Below are 17,123 nucleotides of genomic sequence, written 5' to 3'. Positions count from 1 at the left end.
GTTTTTCAGATCTAACAGACACCTACTAGTCAGGCTTATTGAGGTAGTATGTACATGTAGGTGTTGTTAAAGTTACTATGCATATATGATGAACAGAGAGTAGCAGAAGTGTAAAAAGAGGGGTTGGTGGGTGGTGGGACACAATGCAGATAGCCCGGTTAGCCAATGTGCGGGAGCACTGGTTGGTTAGGTAGTATGTACATGAATGTATAGTTAAAGTGACTGCATATAAGATGAACAGAGAGTAGCAGCAGCGTAAAAGAGGGCCTGGGGGGGCACACGATGCAAATAGTCCGGGTAACGACAGGGACTTCAGCGGCAGGAACTGGGAAACTAGTTAGGATCGAGGGAAACAGAGAGCTCCTTGATGATGACCTCGGACTGGGGTGAAGGTTCACCTTCCAACAGGACAATGACCCCAAGCACACAGCCAAGACAACACAGGAGTGGCATCGGGACAAGTCTCTGAATGTCCTTGAGTGGCCCAGCCAGAGCCCGGACTTGAACCTGATCGAACATCTCTGGACAGACCTGAAAAAAGCTGTGCAGCGACACTCCCCATCCAACCTGATAGAGCTTGAGAGGATCTGTAGAGAACAATGGGAGAAACTCCCCAAATACAGGTGTGCCAAGCTTGTAGTGTCATACCCAAGAAGACTCTAAGCTGTAATCGCTGCCAAAGGTGCTTCAACAAAGTACTGAGTAAAAGGTCTGAATACTTATGTAAATATTTCCGTTTTTGTTCAGTTTAAAAAAATATATATACATTTGCAAAAAAATTCTAAACCTGTTTTTTTGCTTTGTCATTATGGGGTATTGTGTGTAGATGGATGGAACAAAAATAAATGTAATCCATTTTAGAATTAGGCTATAACAAAATGTGGGAAAAGGGAAGGGGTCTGAACGTTAGCCTCTGCGGTATTTAGTCATCTAGCTAACGTTACCTCTGCTTGTCGTCTGGGTTTGGCCGGGGTAGGCCGTCATTGTAAATAAGAATTTGTTCTTAACGGACTTGCCTCGTTTAAAATAAATGCCTTGCACACTCTTGCCTACATCTGCCATGTGTAATCATTAGTTACAAACAAGAGTTTCTATTGGACAAATCCAGTAATGCTTATTCCCGTTCAGTTTGCTTCTGTTTTTAAGAAATTATTTTCAACAGAATCGACATGAGCACCTTCAAACAGTTCACTTTCATAGTAGCCACATAGAAACAGCATTATCACTTTTCTCGTTGTATAATTCCTTCTCGCATCTACACGTTCTCCTCCTCTCACCTTTTTCCTTCGCTTGTGGAATGGTCACACAGCTGTCTGTGTGTGACCGTGACGTCTTCCGGAAGTTGTCATAATCACTGTGCAAGAACCATGAGCCTGCTAGGTGTTGTATTGAAGTCAATGTACCCAGAGGAGGATGGAAGCTAGCTGTCCTCTGGCTACACCATGGTACTACCCCAGAGTGCTGTTGAGGCTACTGTAGCCCTTCATTCACGTAACCCTAACCCATTTTGTGCGTGAATACATTTAGTATAGTTTTATCTGAAAAGGATAACTTAATGTTTCACTTTTTATTAGATCTTGACCCAAAACGTATAGCAGGTGAATAGCACGCTATTGTCATGCTTAAGTTCAAGGTCAGAATACTCATAGAAAAAAGTACATTAAATAGGGAATTGCATTCCATTTAAGCGCACTTCAGGTCGGAATCGGGCCCTAACGGAATGACTGCAATTGAATTGACTACAATGGAAATTCATAGTAGTCACAAACCAACTGTGGGTCACCTGCCAACTGTCCTCTCTTCCACTGGCATACTGTTATGTTGAGCTCATAACTGTTTTTTCTTCTCTGTCACATGGTGGTCAAAGCACGAGTTGTGAAAAACAGTCTGGACAATCTAACTCCCTCTCGTTAATGTCACCTCTCCCACCTCTTATTGACACCTACCCTTTCCATGAGACTGACCAGGTGAATCCAGGTGAAAGCTATGATCCCTTATTGATGTCATTTATTAAATCCACGTCAATCAGTGTAGTGGGAGTAGACGGGTTTAAATAATTTTGTTAAGCCTTGAGACAATTGAGACGCGGCGTGTGTATGTGTGCCATTGAGAGGGTGAATGGCCAAGACAAAATATTTAAGTGCCTTTGAACGGGGTATGGTAGTAGGTGTCAGGCGCACCGGTTTGTGTCAAGAACTGCAAGGTTGCTGGGTATTTCACGCTCAACAGTTTCATGTTTGTATTAACAATGGTCCACCACCCAAAGGACATCCAGCCAATTTGACACAACTGTGGGAAGCTTTGGAGTCAACATGGGCCAGCATCCATGTGGAATGCTTTGGACACCTCGTAGAGTCCATTCCCCAACGGACTGTTCTGAGGGCAAAAAGGGTGTGCAACTCAATATTATGAAGGTGTTCTTAATGTTTTGTACACTAAGGTCTGTATCCTGTACTGAACTATGCTGAACTGAACTGTGCTGTAAAATTGTCAGACTCCAGCCACCCTAGTCATAGACTGTTCTATCTGCTAAAGCACGGAAAGTGGTACAGGAGCGCCAAGTCTAGGCCCAAGAGGCTTCTTTACAGCTTCTACCCCCAAGCCATAAGAGTCCTCCACCTAATCAAATGGCTATTTGATTTGCGAGTCTATTTGTGTTGCCCCCTCTTTTACACCGCTGCTACACTCTGTTGTTATCATCTATGTATTTAATAACTCTACCTACATGTACATATTACCTCAACTAACCGTTGTCCCCGCACATTGACTCTGTACCGGTACCCCCCCTGTATACAGTGCCTTGCGAAAGTATTCGGCCCCCTTGAACTTTGCGACCTTTTGCCATATTTCTGGCTTCAAACATAAAGATATAAAACTGTATTTTTTGTGAAGAATCAACAACAAGTGGGACACAATCATGAAGAGGAACGACATTTATTGGATATTTCAAACTTTTTTAACAAATCAAAAACTGAAAAATTGGGTGTGCAAAATTATTCAGCCCCCTTAAGTTAATACTTTGTAGCGCCACCTTTTGCTGCGATTACAGCTGTAAGTCGCTTGGGGTATGTCTATCAGTTTTGCACATCGAGAGACTGACATTTTTTCCCATTCCTCCTTGCAAAACAGCTCGAGCTCAGTGAGGTTGGATGGAGAGCATTTGTGAACAGCAGTTTTCAGTTCTTTCCACAGATTCTCGATTGGATTCAGGTCTGGACTTTGACTTGGCCATTCTAACACCTGGATATGTTTATTTTTGAACCATTCCATTGTAGATTTTGCTTTATGTTTTGGATCATTGTCTTGTTGGAAGACAAATCTCCGTCCCAGTCTCAGGTCTTTTGCAGACTCCATCAGGTTTCCTTCCAGAATGGTCCTGTATTTGGCTCCATCCATCTTCCCATCAATTTTAACCATCGTCCCTGCTGAAGAAAAGCAGGCCCAAACCATGATGCTGCCACCACCATGTTTGAAAGTGGGGATGGTGTGGTCAGGGTGATGAGCTGTGTTGCTTTTACGCCAAACATAACGTTTTGCATTGTTGCCAAAAAGTTCAATTTTGGTCTCATCTGACCAGAGCACCTTCTTCCACATGTTTGGTGTGTCTCCCAGGTGGCTTGTGGCAAACTTTAAACAACACTTTTTATGGATATCTTTAAGAAATGGCTTTCTTCTTGCCACTCTTCCATAAAGGCCAGATTTGTGCAATATATGACTGATTGTTGTCCTATGGACAGAGTCTCCCACCTCAGCTGTAGATCTCTGCAGTTCATCCAGAGTGATCATGGGCCTCTTGGCTGCATCTCTGATCAGTCTTCTCCTTGTATGAGCTGGAAGTTTAGAGGGACGGCCAGGTCTTGGTAGATTTGCAGTGGTCTGATACTCCTTCCATTTCAATATTATCGCTTGCACAGTGCTCCTTGGGATATTTAAAGCTTGGGAAATCTTTTTGTATCCAAATAGGGCTTTAAACTTCTTCACAACAGTATCTCGGACCTGCCTGGTGTGTTCCTTGTTCTTCATGATGCTCTCTGCGCTTTTAACGGACCTCTGAGACTATCACAGTGCAGGTGCATTTATACGGAGACTTGATTACACACAGGTGGATTGTATTTATCATCATTAGTCATTTAGGTCAACATTGGATCATTCAGAGATCCTCACTGAACTTCTGGAGAGAGTTTGCTGCACTGAAAGTAAAGGGGCTGAATAATTTTGCACGCCCAATTTTTCAGTTTTTGATTTGTTAAAGTTTGAAATATCCAATATCCACTGTATAGTCTCGCTATTGTTATTTTACTGCTGCTCTTTAATTACTTTTATTTCTTCTTTTTTTAAACTGCATTGTTGGTTAGGGACTCGTAAGTATGCATTTGTTCAGTGCATGTGACTAATAAAATTAGATTTGAATGGCCCTCCAACTGGTAATTACTAGTGTGAAACTTGTCTTTAATCCGGAGCACCCACTTACATACATTTTTGTCATTTAGCAGAAGCTCTTATCCAGAGCAACTTACACTAGTTGACTCCATACATTTTTCTCCCACATGGTGACCTCTGATGTCACCCAGTAAGGAAATGGCCTCTAACAGCATTTTTGGCAGTTAAATAGATTGCTTTTTATTTTTTTAATAGTTTTGTTACAATCATAATAGCTGTACTATTAGTTTATGGTTGACGCAGCTTGTTGGCCATTAAGCCAACCAGCTTTCTCAACCAGTTCAAATGACATGAATGCATTCAGCTGGTATTTACAACATCACAACTGATACATTCCCCACCTCCCACATGGTTACAAACGCAGCATCACAGTGGAAACTTGAGAGGCCCAACATAACAATCCTGTCACAAGAGACAATGCCAAGAACATTGTGAATGGCATTTCATTTTCCTGCTGTACTGAAACCGATCCAAACCGTGACCCCCCCAAAACCATAATACGTACCGAACCATGGGTTTGGTGAACCGTTACAGCCCTTATTGGAAATTGTTAAAAGTAGTCCTTTTGCATAGAGTTGTATGGTTTGTTTAACTTTACAATCAATGTAATTTTTTTGGCATACTTTTAAAGTAACATCCGAGTCTGTGTCACTATTACCGTGGCATTACCCAGACCCAGACTTGTCAACCCTCCAGACATTATTCCCAGAAGAATGCTCTGCTTCCTGGGCCCTCGCCCTCCCATGGATTGTCTGACTGTGTGTTTTGTGCCACCATGGAGCCTAAAGATTATTTGTTTTTTGTGTGTGAGAAATTTAAAACCGATGAATAGAGTCACCTGTCTTGATTTATCAAAGCCATCTGTTTCCTTCTACATTGTGTTATATAAAATAAAAATTGTTTTTTAAATTTAACCTTAATTTAGCTAGGCAAGTCAGTTAAGAACAAATTCTTATTTACAATGACTGCCTACCTCGGCCAAACCTGGACGACGTTGGGCCAATTGTGTGCCGCGCTATGGAACTCCCAATCACAGCCGGATGTGATTCAGTCTGGATTTGAACCAGGGACTACAGTGACTCCTCTTAAACTGTGATGCAGTACCTTGGACGGCTCTGTGTATGGAGGATGACAGATGTCAGCGTCGGGTCACAGGGCACTTGAGGACACTTTGGATTCTGACGGTAGCTCACTGTAGCTTATTGCTTTCACTTTCTTCCGAGGGTTGGGTGGTATCCAGATGTCCATACCTTCATGCCATGCCTGTGCCATCCCGGGATATATGGTATTACTGGAAGTGCACACAAGGGGCGCTATTTAAAAAATGTACGTAGAAAAAGACCCAAAATGTCACTTACCAGAATGCTATAGGTACTAAGGAATTCTTATAGAGGATGCTAGGTAAGTGCTAACGAGCGCATGCAAACATTTACTACTAGGACAGACAACCCAGCTCATAAAGTTATGCAAGTATCTCAAAACACAGTTTTCAGCATGCACAAAACAAATGTTAGGGAGCAGGGATCTTAATCCCGGAGGAGATGTTCTCTGCTGCTCTTACCAAGAAGCTTGATCTTGCAAGCTAACATGTTAGCCACTTAGCTAACATTAGCAAGTTAGCAACGCCCAGCTGGAGAGAATTTATTTGGCACATATTAGTTAACTTAACAGTTATATATTGCACCAGTCAGTTTGGTCACACCTACTCATTCCAGGGTTTTTCTTTATTTGTACTATGTTCTACATTGTAGAATAATAGTGAAGACGAGCTATGAAGAACATGTGGAATCATGTAGTAACCAAAAAAAGTAGCAACTTGTTGCCATGATGACAGCTCTCCATATGTGTTATTTCATACTTGTGATGTCTTCTATTATTCTACAATGTAGAATAGTAAAAATAATGAAACATCCTTGAATGAGTAGTTGTCCAAACTTGACTGTTGGGATGTGTTTAGGCTGATTGACAGACCCACTTTTTTATTTGACTGGCTCGCTGGTGTTTCTTAGTTTACAGTGCCTTCAGAAAGTATTCAGACCCCTTTTTCAACATTATGTTACAGCCTAATTCTAAAATGGATTAAATAGTTTTTTTCCCTCATCAATCTACACACAATACCCCATAATGACAAAGCAAAAACAGGTATTTAGTTTATTTTTTATACATTTAAGTCATTTGGCAGACGCTCTTATCCAGAGCGACTTACAAATTGGTGAATTCACCTTATGACATCCAGTGGAACAGCCACTTTACAATAGTGCATCTAAATCATTTAAGGGGGGGGGGTGAGAAGGATTACTTTATCCTATCTTAGGTATTCCTTAAAGAGGTGGGGTTTCAGGTGTCTCCGGAAGGTGGTGATTGACTCCGCTGTCCTGGCGTCGTGAGGGAGTTTGTTCCACCATTGGGGGGCCAGAGCAGCGAACAGTTTTGACTGGGCTGAGCGGGAACTGTACTTCCTCAGTGGTAGGGAGGCGAAGGCCAGAGGTGGATGAACGCAGTGCCCTTGTTTGGGTGTAGGGCCTGATCAGAGCCTGGAGGTACTGCGGTGCCGTTCCCCTCACAGCTCCGTGGCACCATGGTCTTGTAGCGGATGCGAGCTTCAACTGGAAGCCAGTGGAGAGAGCGGAGGAGCGGGGTGACGTGAAGAACTTGGGAAGGTTGAACACCAGACGGGCTGCGGCGTTCTGGATGAGTTGTAGGGGTTTAATGGCACAGGCAGGGAGCCCAGCCAACAGCGAGTTGCAGTAATCCAGACGGGAGATGACAAGTGCCTGGATTAGGACCTGCGCCGCTTCCTGTGTGAGGCAGGGTCGTACTCTGCGGATGTTGTAGAGCATGAACCTACAGGAACGGGCCACCGCCTTGATGTTAGTTGAGAACGACAGGGTGTTGTCCAGGATCACGCCAAGGTTCTTAGCGCTCTGGGAGGAGGACACAATGGAGTTGTCAACCGTGATGGCGAGATCATGGAACGGGCAGTCCTTCCCCGGGAGGAAGAGCAGCTCCGTCTTGCCGAGGTTCAGCTTGAGGTGGTGATCCGTCATCCACACTGATATGTCTGCCAGACATGCAGAGATGCGATTCTGGTCATCAGAAGGGGGAAAGGAGAAGATTAATTGTGTCGTCTGCATAGCAATGATAGGAGAGACCATGTGAGGTCATGACAGAGCCAAGTGACTTGGTGTATATCGAGAATAGGAGAGGGCCTAGAACAGAGCCCTGGGGGACACCAGTGGTGAGAGCGCGTGGCGAGGAGACAGATTCTCGCCACGCCACCTGGTACGAGCGACCTGTCAGGTAGGACGCAATCCAAGCGTGGGCCGCGCCGGAGATGCCCAACTCGGAGAGGGTGGAGAGGAGGATCTGATGGTTCACAGTATCGAAGGCAGCCGATAGGTCTAGAAGGATGAGAGCAGAGGAGAGAGAGTTAGCTTTAGCAGTGCGGAGCGCCTCCGTGATACAGAGAAGAGCAGTCTCAGTTGAATGACTAGTCTTGAAACCTGACTGATTTGGATCAAGAAGGTCATTCTGAGAGATAGCGGGAGAGCTGGCCAAGGACGGCACGTTCAAGAGTTTTGGAGAGAAAAGAAAGAAGGGATACTGGTCTGTAGTTGTTGACATCGGAGGGATCGTGTAGGTTTTTTCAGAAGGGGTGCAACTCTTCTCTTGAAGACGGAAGGGACGTAGCCAGCGGTCAGGGATGAGTTGATGAGCGAGGTGGTAAGGGAGAAGGTCTCCGGAAATGGTCTGGAGAAGAGGGGGGGATAGGGTCAGGCGGGCAGGTTGTTGGGCGGCCGGCCGTCACAAAATTTCATCTGGAGAGAGAGGGGAGAAAGAGGTCAGAGCACAGGGTAGGGCAGTGTGAGCAGAACCAGCGGTGTCGTTTGACTTAGCAAACGAGGATCGGATGTCGTCGACCTTCTTTTCAAAATGGTTGACGTCATCTGCAGAGGGGAGGAGGGGGGGGAGGGGGAGGAGGATTCAGGAGGGAGGAGAAGGTGGCAAAGAGCTTCCTAGGGTTAGAGGCAGATGCTTGGAATTTAGAGTGGTAGAAAGTGGCTTTAGCAGCAGAGACAGAGGAGGAAAATGTAGAGAGGAGGGAGTGAAAGGATGCCAGGTCCGCAGGAGGCGGTTTTCCTCCATTTCCGCTCGGCTTACCCTGTTCTGTGAGCTCGCAATGGTCGTCGAGCCACGGAGCGGGAGGGGAGGACCAGCCGGCCTGGAGGATAGGGGACATAGAGAGTCAAAGGATGCAGAAAGGGAAGAGAGGAGGGTTGAGGAGGCAGAATCAGGAGATAGGTTGGAGAAGGTTTGAGCAGAGGGAAGAGATGATAGGATGGAAGAGGAGAGAGTAGCGGGGGAGAGAGAGCGATTGGGACACATACCATCCGAGTAGGGGCAGTGTGGGAAGTGTTGGATGAGAGCGAGAGGGAAAAGGATACAAGGTAGTGGTCGGAGACTTGGAGGGGAGTTGCAATGAGGTTAGTGGAAGAACAGCATCTAGTAAAGATGAGGTCGGCGTATTGCCTGCCTTGTGAGTAGGGGGAAGGTGAGAGGGTGAGGTCAAAAGAGGAGAGGAGTGGAAAGAAGGAGGCAGAGAGGAATGAGTCAAAGGTAACGTGGGGAGGTTAAAGTCACCCAGGACTGTGAGAGGTGAGCCGTCCTCAGGAAAGGAGCTTATCAAGGCATCAAGCTCATTGATGAACTCTCTGAGGGAACCTGGAGGGCGATAAATGATAAGGATGTTAAGCTTGAAAGGGCTGGTAACTGTGACAGCATGGAATTCAAAGGAGGCGATAGACAGATGGGTAAGGGGAGAAAGAGAGAATGACCACTTGGGAGAGATGAGGATCCCGGTGCCACCACCCCGCTGACCAGAAGCTCTCGGGGTGTGCGAGACACGTGGGCGGACAAAGAGAGAGCAGTAGGAGTAGCAGTGTTATCTGTGGTGATCCATGTTTCCGTCAGTGCCAAGAAGTTTGGAGGGAGGCATAGGCATGAACTCTGCCTTGTTGGCCGCAGATCGGCAGTTCCAGAGGCTACCGGAGACCTGGAACTCCACGTGGGTCGTGCGCGCTGGGACCACCAGATTAGGGTGGCACGCGGTGTGGAGCGTTTGTATGGTCTGTGCAGATAGGGATAGATAGACACATAGTTGACAGGCTACAGAAGAGGCTACGCTAATGCAAAGGAGATTGGAATGACAAGTGGACTACACGTCTCGAATGTTCAGAAAGTTAAGCTTACGTAGCAAGAATCTTATTGACTAAAATTATTGAAATGATACAGTACTGCTGGAGTAGGCTAGCTGGCAGTGGCTGCGTTGTTGACTTTGTAGGCTAGCTGGCAGTGGCTGCGTTGTTGACACTACACTAATCAAGTCTCCATATGTGTTAGTTTCTACAGTGCTGCTGATGTCTGGCTCTAGCAGTGTTGATTACTACAAAAGTAGACAATAGCTGGCTAATAACCTGAAAAATCCTTGAATGAGTATTGTCTTAGATACAAACTTATGACTGCTACGATCAAACAAATCAAACCGTTGTACTGTAATGAAGTGAAATGAAAATGTGATACTACCTGTGGACCCGGAATGTTGACTTTTTTCTATGCGGTGACGTTGGCTAGCTAGCTAGTGTCTCTTAAGGACGACAAATAGCTGGCTAGCTTCGGTAAATTAAGATAATCACTCTAAGTCTACACACTCTAAACTACACAATTATCTTGGATACGAAGACAGCAAAGACAACTATGTAGCTAGCTAACACTACACTAATTGAGTATAATGTAATAGTTTTTGCTAGTAGACGGTGGACGTTAGCATGCTGGGCAATCAGTGTAGACTACGTTACAATACCAATTATCTTTGTTACAAAGACGGCTATGTAGCTAAAGAAGAAATTGCTAAAACAAATCAGACCGTTGTACTATAATGAAATTAGTAATGTTTTTACCGAAGTTTATTTTTATAATTTATCAACCACATTTACATAAGTATTCATACCCTTTACTCAGTACTTTGGAGCACCTTTGGCAGTGATTACAGCCTCGTCTTCTTGGGTATGACACTACAAGTTGGCACACCTGTATTTTGGGAGTTTCTCCCATTCTTCTGGATGGGGAGCGTTCCTGCAGAGCTATTTTCAGGTCTCTCCAGAGATGTTCAGGTTCTGGCTGGGCCACTCAAGGACATTCAGAGACCTGTTCCCGAAGCCACTCCTGCGTTATCTTGGCTGTGTGCTTAGGGTCATTTTCCTGTTGAAAGGTGAACCTTTGCCCCAGTCTGAGGTCCTGAGCGCTGTGGAGCAGATTTTCATCAAGGATCTCTCTGTACTTTGCTCCGTTCATCATTCTCAAATTCTCAAATTTTATTGGTCACCTACATATGGTTAGCAGATGTTAATGCGAGTGTAGCGAAATGCTTGTGCTTCTCGTTCCGACAATGCAGTAATCTCTAACAAGTAATCTAACAATTTCCCAACTACCTAATACACTCATCTAAAAGGGTGAATGAGAATATGTACATATAAGGATGAGCGATGGCCGAGCGACATGGGCAAGGTGTAGTAGATGGTATAAAATATGGTATATCAATGTGATATGAGTAATGTAAACATTATTTAAAGTGGCATTGTTTAAAGTGACTAGTGATCCATTAAAGTGTCCAGTGATTGGGTCTCAATGTAGGCAGCAGCCTCTGAGTTCGGGATTGCTGTTTAGCAGTCTGATGACTTGACTATAGAATCTCGATCCTGACTAGTTTCTGTCTCTGCTTCTGAAAACCACCCCCACAGCATGATGTTGCCACTATCTTTCACCATAGGGATTGTACCTGGTTTCCTCCAGACGTGACACTTGGCATTCAGGCCACAGAGTTCAATCTTGATTTCATCAGACCAGAGAATCTTGTTTCTCATGGTGAGTCCTTTAGGTGCCTTTTGGCAAACTCAAAGCGGGCCGTCGTGCCTTTCTGAGGAGTGGCTTCCGTCTGGCCACTCTACCATAAAGTCCTGATTGGTGGAGTGCTGCAGAGATGGTTGTCCTTCTGGAATCCCATCTCGACAGAGGAATTCTAGAGCTCTGCCAGAGTGACCATCGGGTTCTTGGTCACCTCCCTGACCAAAGCCCTTCTCCCCTGATTGCTCAGTTTGGCTGGCCGGCCAGCGCTAGGAAGAATCTTGGTGGTTCCAAACGTCTTCAATTTAAGAATGGAGGCCACTGTCTTCTTGGGGATCTTCAATGCTGCAGAAATATGTTGTTACCCTTCCCATGATCTGTGCCTTGACACAATCCTGTCTCGAAGCTCTTCTGACAATTCCTTCGACCTCATAGCTTGGTTTTTGCTTTGACATGCAGTGTCAACTGTGGGACCTTTTCTATAGACAGATGTGTGCTTTCCAAATCATGTCCAATCCACTGAAGTTGTAGGAATATCTCAAGGATGATTAATGAAAACCGGATGCACCTGAGCTCAATTTCGAGTCTCATAGCAAAGGGCCTAATACTTATGTAAAATAAGGTATTTCCTTTATTTCTAAAAACCTGTTTTCGCTTTGTCATAATGGGGTATTGTGTTTAAATTGCTGAGAAAAAAAAACTGAATTTAATCCATTTTAGAGTAAGGCTCTAACGTAACAAAATGTGGGTTAAGTCAAGGTGTCTGAATACTTTCCCAAATGCGCTGTACATAACTGCACACATTTTTGATTCTGGCTAGTGGTCTAGCAAACTAGCATAAAACAACCTAAATATCCCTCCACGTTGGATTTGATAGGTACAAAACAGTTAACAATATCCCATGTACAAATGCTTCAAGTGCAACAATCTATCTTCCCGACGAATGTCTTACATTTTGGGTGCAGAAACCTACATTTAGTATAACCTAATGTTCCAAATCCCATGTAGCCTAGCTTTTTAACTGTAAAATAATTCTGGATTGATTTTATTAGCACCCCAAATGTGGCACGTGGACTGATTTTACATCTGACCTCCAGACCAGCTGCCCCCCGTGCCCCACATGCTGTTTTTAATTTGTGTGGGTGCCCCCACCCTTTTTAAAGCAGCTCTCAGGACACACCCACAGCTAAAAATAAAAATATATTTGGACCACACTCCTGAAAGCAGATGCAAATTGTGAACACGTGTACTTACACACATTCAAGGCCTATTTGGGCACCCACCCAGACTGTCTGCTCAGACCTGTAGGACTATTTGGACACCCACGCAGACTGTCTGCTCAGACCTGTAGGACTATTTGGACACCCACCCAGACTGGCTGCTCAGACCTGTAGGACTATTTGGACACCCACCCAGACTGTCTGCTCAGACCTGTAGGACTATTTGGACACCCACCCAGACTGGCTGCTCAGACCTGTAGGACTATTTGGACACCCACGCAGACTGGCTGCTCAGACCTGTAGGACTATTTGGACACCCACCCAGACTGTCTGCTCAGACCTGTAGGACTATTTGGACACCCACCCAGACTGTCTGCTCAGACCTGTAGGACTATTTGGACACCCACCCAGACTATCTGCTCAGACCTGTAGGACTATTTGCGTTCACTGCCACCTCGATTCCCCACTCCAACCACCCATTCACCATCCAGTGATTACAGCAGGACTTGGGTGCTCTTTAGTTGGAGGGGGTTCCGCCACTCTGCGGAGTCTGCCAGCCATGGACTTCTGGGGAGATATTGCAGAGGATTCAGGGCTTCTTCCACCATCAGGTTGCAGAAAGAACTTGGAATCCATGGACAGGCTCTGCGGCAGACCGTCAGAGCAGTTTCTCAAGCAGCTGAAAGAGGCAGCCAGTGGATCTGGATCAAACGGAAGGACCCTTGCTGGGCTATAACTTCATGACCCCCCACCTGAGAACCCAATTCAGATCCCTCCAACTTGAGGAGGGCATATGAGGTATGCGGTCAGCTGTAGGGCTGGCTCAGGGAAGAGGACGCCCCTGCCTTGCATAGTCCCGTGGGACATCTTAATTGGCCATGGGACACAAGCTAAGGCTTGATCACCCTTTAGCTGGCCACCTTTGAGGGTGTTTAGTGATTAAAGGCCGAAAAACCCACTGATTCGAAGGCACACTACTGAGGACGTGTCCCAAAATTGGCATCTTAACCGAGTCTAAGAAATAAACCTCCCATACCACTCTGTCAACATCACGGCAAATCTCATGCGAGTGCATTCCATCTATTGGCACATTGGACAGTTTTTAACATCTCGTCCCGTGTTTTATGAATCTGAATTTTGTCAATTTGAAGACCACCACAGCAGCCAAACTCCATGTGTGGTATGTGTGTTCTGGTCTGTATTGGGAATAGGCATGTGCTTTTTTTCATAGCAGTGTGGTTTTTAATACTGTTTAGTTTGAGAGTCTATTACTGTACCAGTGATGGAAGAGGTAGGAACCCAAATAACAAGCAAACGATCTCCAAAAGTTAAGCCCACTGAATTACTCTGAAACCATCGCCTTTTAGCTATTTCAGTAGAAGCAGCACTTGCTAAATTGGTAGTTCTCTAGAAGTTCCTTCCATATTGTTTAGCTAGCAGGCCCAGCAACCCTACTAGCTAAATCAATAAATTTCCACTTCATGAACGTTTTGCTTTAATGTTCTAATGCAGCACATTCAAGCTATAAAAATCATGAATGTAAAAGTGCCGTGGGGCAGAAGTTCAGTGGTTGTCTATTTAACCCTTTGTGTCTAATTATTTAAAAGGCATACCTTGGTTCTAGAAAAAAGCTTGGCAGCCATTTTTAAACTCTGAACTCTGCTGTAGTGCCCTGAAATAGTGCACCACGCCTAGAATAGCCATGAAAATGACAGGTCAGTCAGTGGCATCTATCATATGTGACAGGAGGCTGATCTGCCGAGAAAGTTAGCAAAACGTTGCCAACTGCCACTTACTTTAATATCTGTCTGTTGAGTTGGTCTCTAATAAATAGACCTAGAGTTTACGTCAATGAGTTCAATAAGTAGTAGACTAAACCTAATAAACCCAACAGGTTGGACTTCTCTTGGGTTCATAGCTGTTACAGAACAATTGTCCCTTGTTAGGAGAATGCAGAGTGATGTAGAGACCAAGAGGGAATGCAAGCTGGAGAGCTGGATAACACAACTTGTAAAGTATAAGTAACTCAAATCTAAACACTGTGTCTGTGTTGTGTGGCTAAGACGGCCTGTCTTTGGACTCGGGGCGTGCTGGCTTGTGCCCAACACAAATATTTACCTCTGCGCTTACCCCCGCAGGTGGTGTCCAGCCGCCTAGGCTTTATTCAGCAGGGACATCCCTCTGAGTCATTCCCCTTGCCTATAGCGTTCAAAGGCCTTTCTCCTGTTTAGGCCGATACCGTAGGATACACTGTCTCTTATTAATCTAACCTAGTAGGCGTAAGAGAAACACCTGAAACTATATCCCCCTACATACTGGTCTTGTCAGGAGGTTCTCTTCTACACTGTTCAACCAATCCAGTAAATATGGAGGAGTTAAGATGGAGTGTCACCTTGTTAATGTCCAAAAGCTGAAGTCTCGTCACAGGTTCTTTTTCCATTTCCCCTGAAAAGCAGTGGTAATGGCATCCCATATCAACTGAAGCATGACAGTTTGGAGTTGTTCTTGTACATGGTGTAGTTGTATGGAAAATGCAGGGTCTTTCCCATGACTCTTTAAGAGCCTATCAGAATATAGCTATGATTTCTTTGTTGGGTCCAGTCTTGAAGCAGATGAAGCTCTACTATTATACTATTGCCTGTGTGGTCTTAGTGAGATGGCTGGATTAAGTAGTCCTATTGAATTTGACTGCTGTGTTAAAAGGTGTAACCTAATAGGAAGTGGAAGACCAAGAACAGGAAGTTAACTTCACACAGCTCCAACTGTCACCCAATGTGACCTGTATTACTCTCTTCCATTGTGTATCTCTGGTGCTGTGCTGCGTCGTCAATAGGAGTGACTACGTAGGCCCACTTTTTAAAGTACCTCATTATTTCCTTCCTACACACTAGTGTCTAGGTTGTTGTACAATTCTTTCAATGCTTAAAGATGCACTATGAAGAAATCCCTCCGCCATTTCCTGGTTGCTAAAATTCTAATTGTTTGCCTAATTTCAGTTTGTGATAAAACAAGCAAGTATAGTGTAGAGAATCATTGTACCATCTAAACCGCTGTGAAATATATATTTTCCATAACCAGAAGTATTGTTTGCAGCTGGTGTGCAAAACCAAAAGCAAAAGACACTGAAGAACGGGAAGCATGGAGCACATAGACCATATCTACCGCTTCTTAGACTAGACTTAGTGAGAATGACAGATCTATAACTCACATTTCTATGTGAATTTTGTCAGGTCTCTCAAACAGTTACATATTGCAGCTTTAAAACATATTGCTCTTTGGGAACAATGAAGATTTAGGCTATTGACTGAATAAATGTCCTTTCTCTCTGCATCTCCACCATATGTACATTCTGTTCTCTTACAAACTCATTGGGCAGATTGTTTAGTTTTAATTTCTCCTTGTTGTCTCCAGGGGAACGATGATGAGGCGGTGGTGGACCTGGGGAAGACTAGCTCCACCATTCACACCAACTTTGAGAAAGAGGAGCTAGAGAGTAAGTCTGATTTTAGTGTTTATATATACACATAAAGTATCACATGGGCCCGGATCCTATTCATGTTGACAGTATACACAGAGCAGTATCAAGGAGGCCCACGTGTAATGGCATTGTATGGCCATAGGACAGAGGGATTCTACAAATGCATGCTCTCACTCACACACACATGTGTTTTTACTCATGCGCTGTAATATCGTGAGAAATTCAGTCACGTTTGTCTGGCTTGGTCTGGTGATTGAGGTATGCATTGCTTCCACCCACATTCCACTGAGCTCTGACTGCAGGGGAAAAGCCCTGGCACAATTTCCAGACTTTATAGGATCCACAATGGAATTCTTAACAATTTATCTTCCACACACACACACACACACACACAAGCTGTAGCTGCATCCCCTCCCAAGAAACTGTGTTTGGGGAGACCAGGCTTTGTGAGGTGAACTTGAACACTAATAACTTGTAATCCCTGGTTAATGAGCAGTGTAATTTGGAACCCTGGTAACGTGTAACCCCTGGTTAATGAGGTAGAGCACAGTGTAATTTGGAACCCTGGTTAATGAGGTAGAGTAGAGTGTGAGAATGTAATGTGTTAGCTGCCCCCCCCCCCCCCCCACCCTGGTTCTTGCTCTAACAGCATTACTGAGGATTAGCCTGCAGCTCGAGCCTCCACTAATTTAATAGAGCCTTCTCTTTCACTCCCCCCTTCATTCTTTCTCACACTCATTCACTCATTCTCTCTGGAACACTACCACTCATTCACATAATCACACGGTTGGTACAGGCAGACCCAACCTCCATGTTCCCCTTCTGCTTCTCTGTCCCTCCTCTCTCCTAACCTCCATACTTCTGTAAAGTAATATTTACTTGTGTTTTGTTCTACATCATGATCAATGTTCCCCCTAAGCTGTGTGTGGGTGCTCCACTCCCCAGGACTGCCTGGCAGAAGAAATACCAGCCTGCGCAGAGACTCAGGAGATTGAACTTCACTCTGCTAGTTTCCCTGTTAGTTTACACCAACGTTTCCCTCTACTGTAGGAATTGTGACCAAATCGACATTTTTTAAAATGCAA

General features: G+C 44.8%; 1 protein-coding gene across 5 annotated transcripts in view; it reads left to right on the top strand.

The window, feature by feature from the left end:
• Window positions 1-17,123, top strand: part of LOC135520809 (sodium bicarbonate cotransporter 3-like) — a 68,851-nt gene that overhangs the window by 10,802 nt on the left and 40,926 nt on the right. For 4 of the 5 annotated variants that reach the window (XM_064946599.1, XM_064946600.1, XM_064946601.1 and 1 more), the window contains one exon: window positions 15,972-16,053. In XM_064946599.1, coding sequence (XP_064802671.1) covers window positions 15,972-16,053 — 82 coding nt within the window. Of the gene's footprint in view, window positions 1-15,971; window positions 16,054-17,123 lie in introns of those variants that run through there. The other variant, XM_064946603.1, reaches the window with a different exon arrangement.

This window comes from Oncorhynchus masou, chromosome 29 (genome assembly GCF_036934945.1).
Source record: "Oncorhynchus masou masou isolate Uvic2021 chromosome 29, UVic_Omas_1.1, whole genome shotgun sequence".
NCBI classification, from domain to species: Eukaryota; Metazoa; Chordata; class Actinopteri; order Salmoniformes; family Salmonidae; genus Oncorhynchus; species Oncorhynchus masou.
This window is presented reverse-complemented; position numbering and strand designations above follow the sequence as displayed.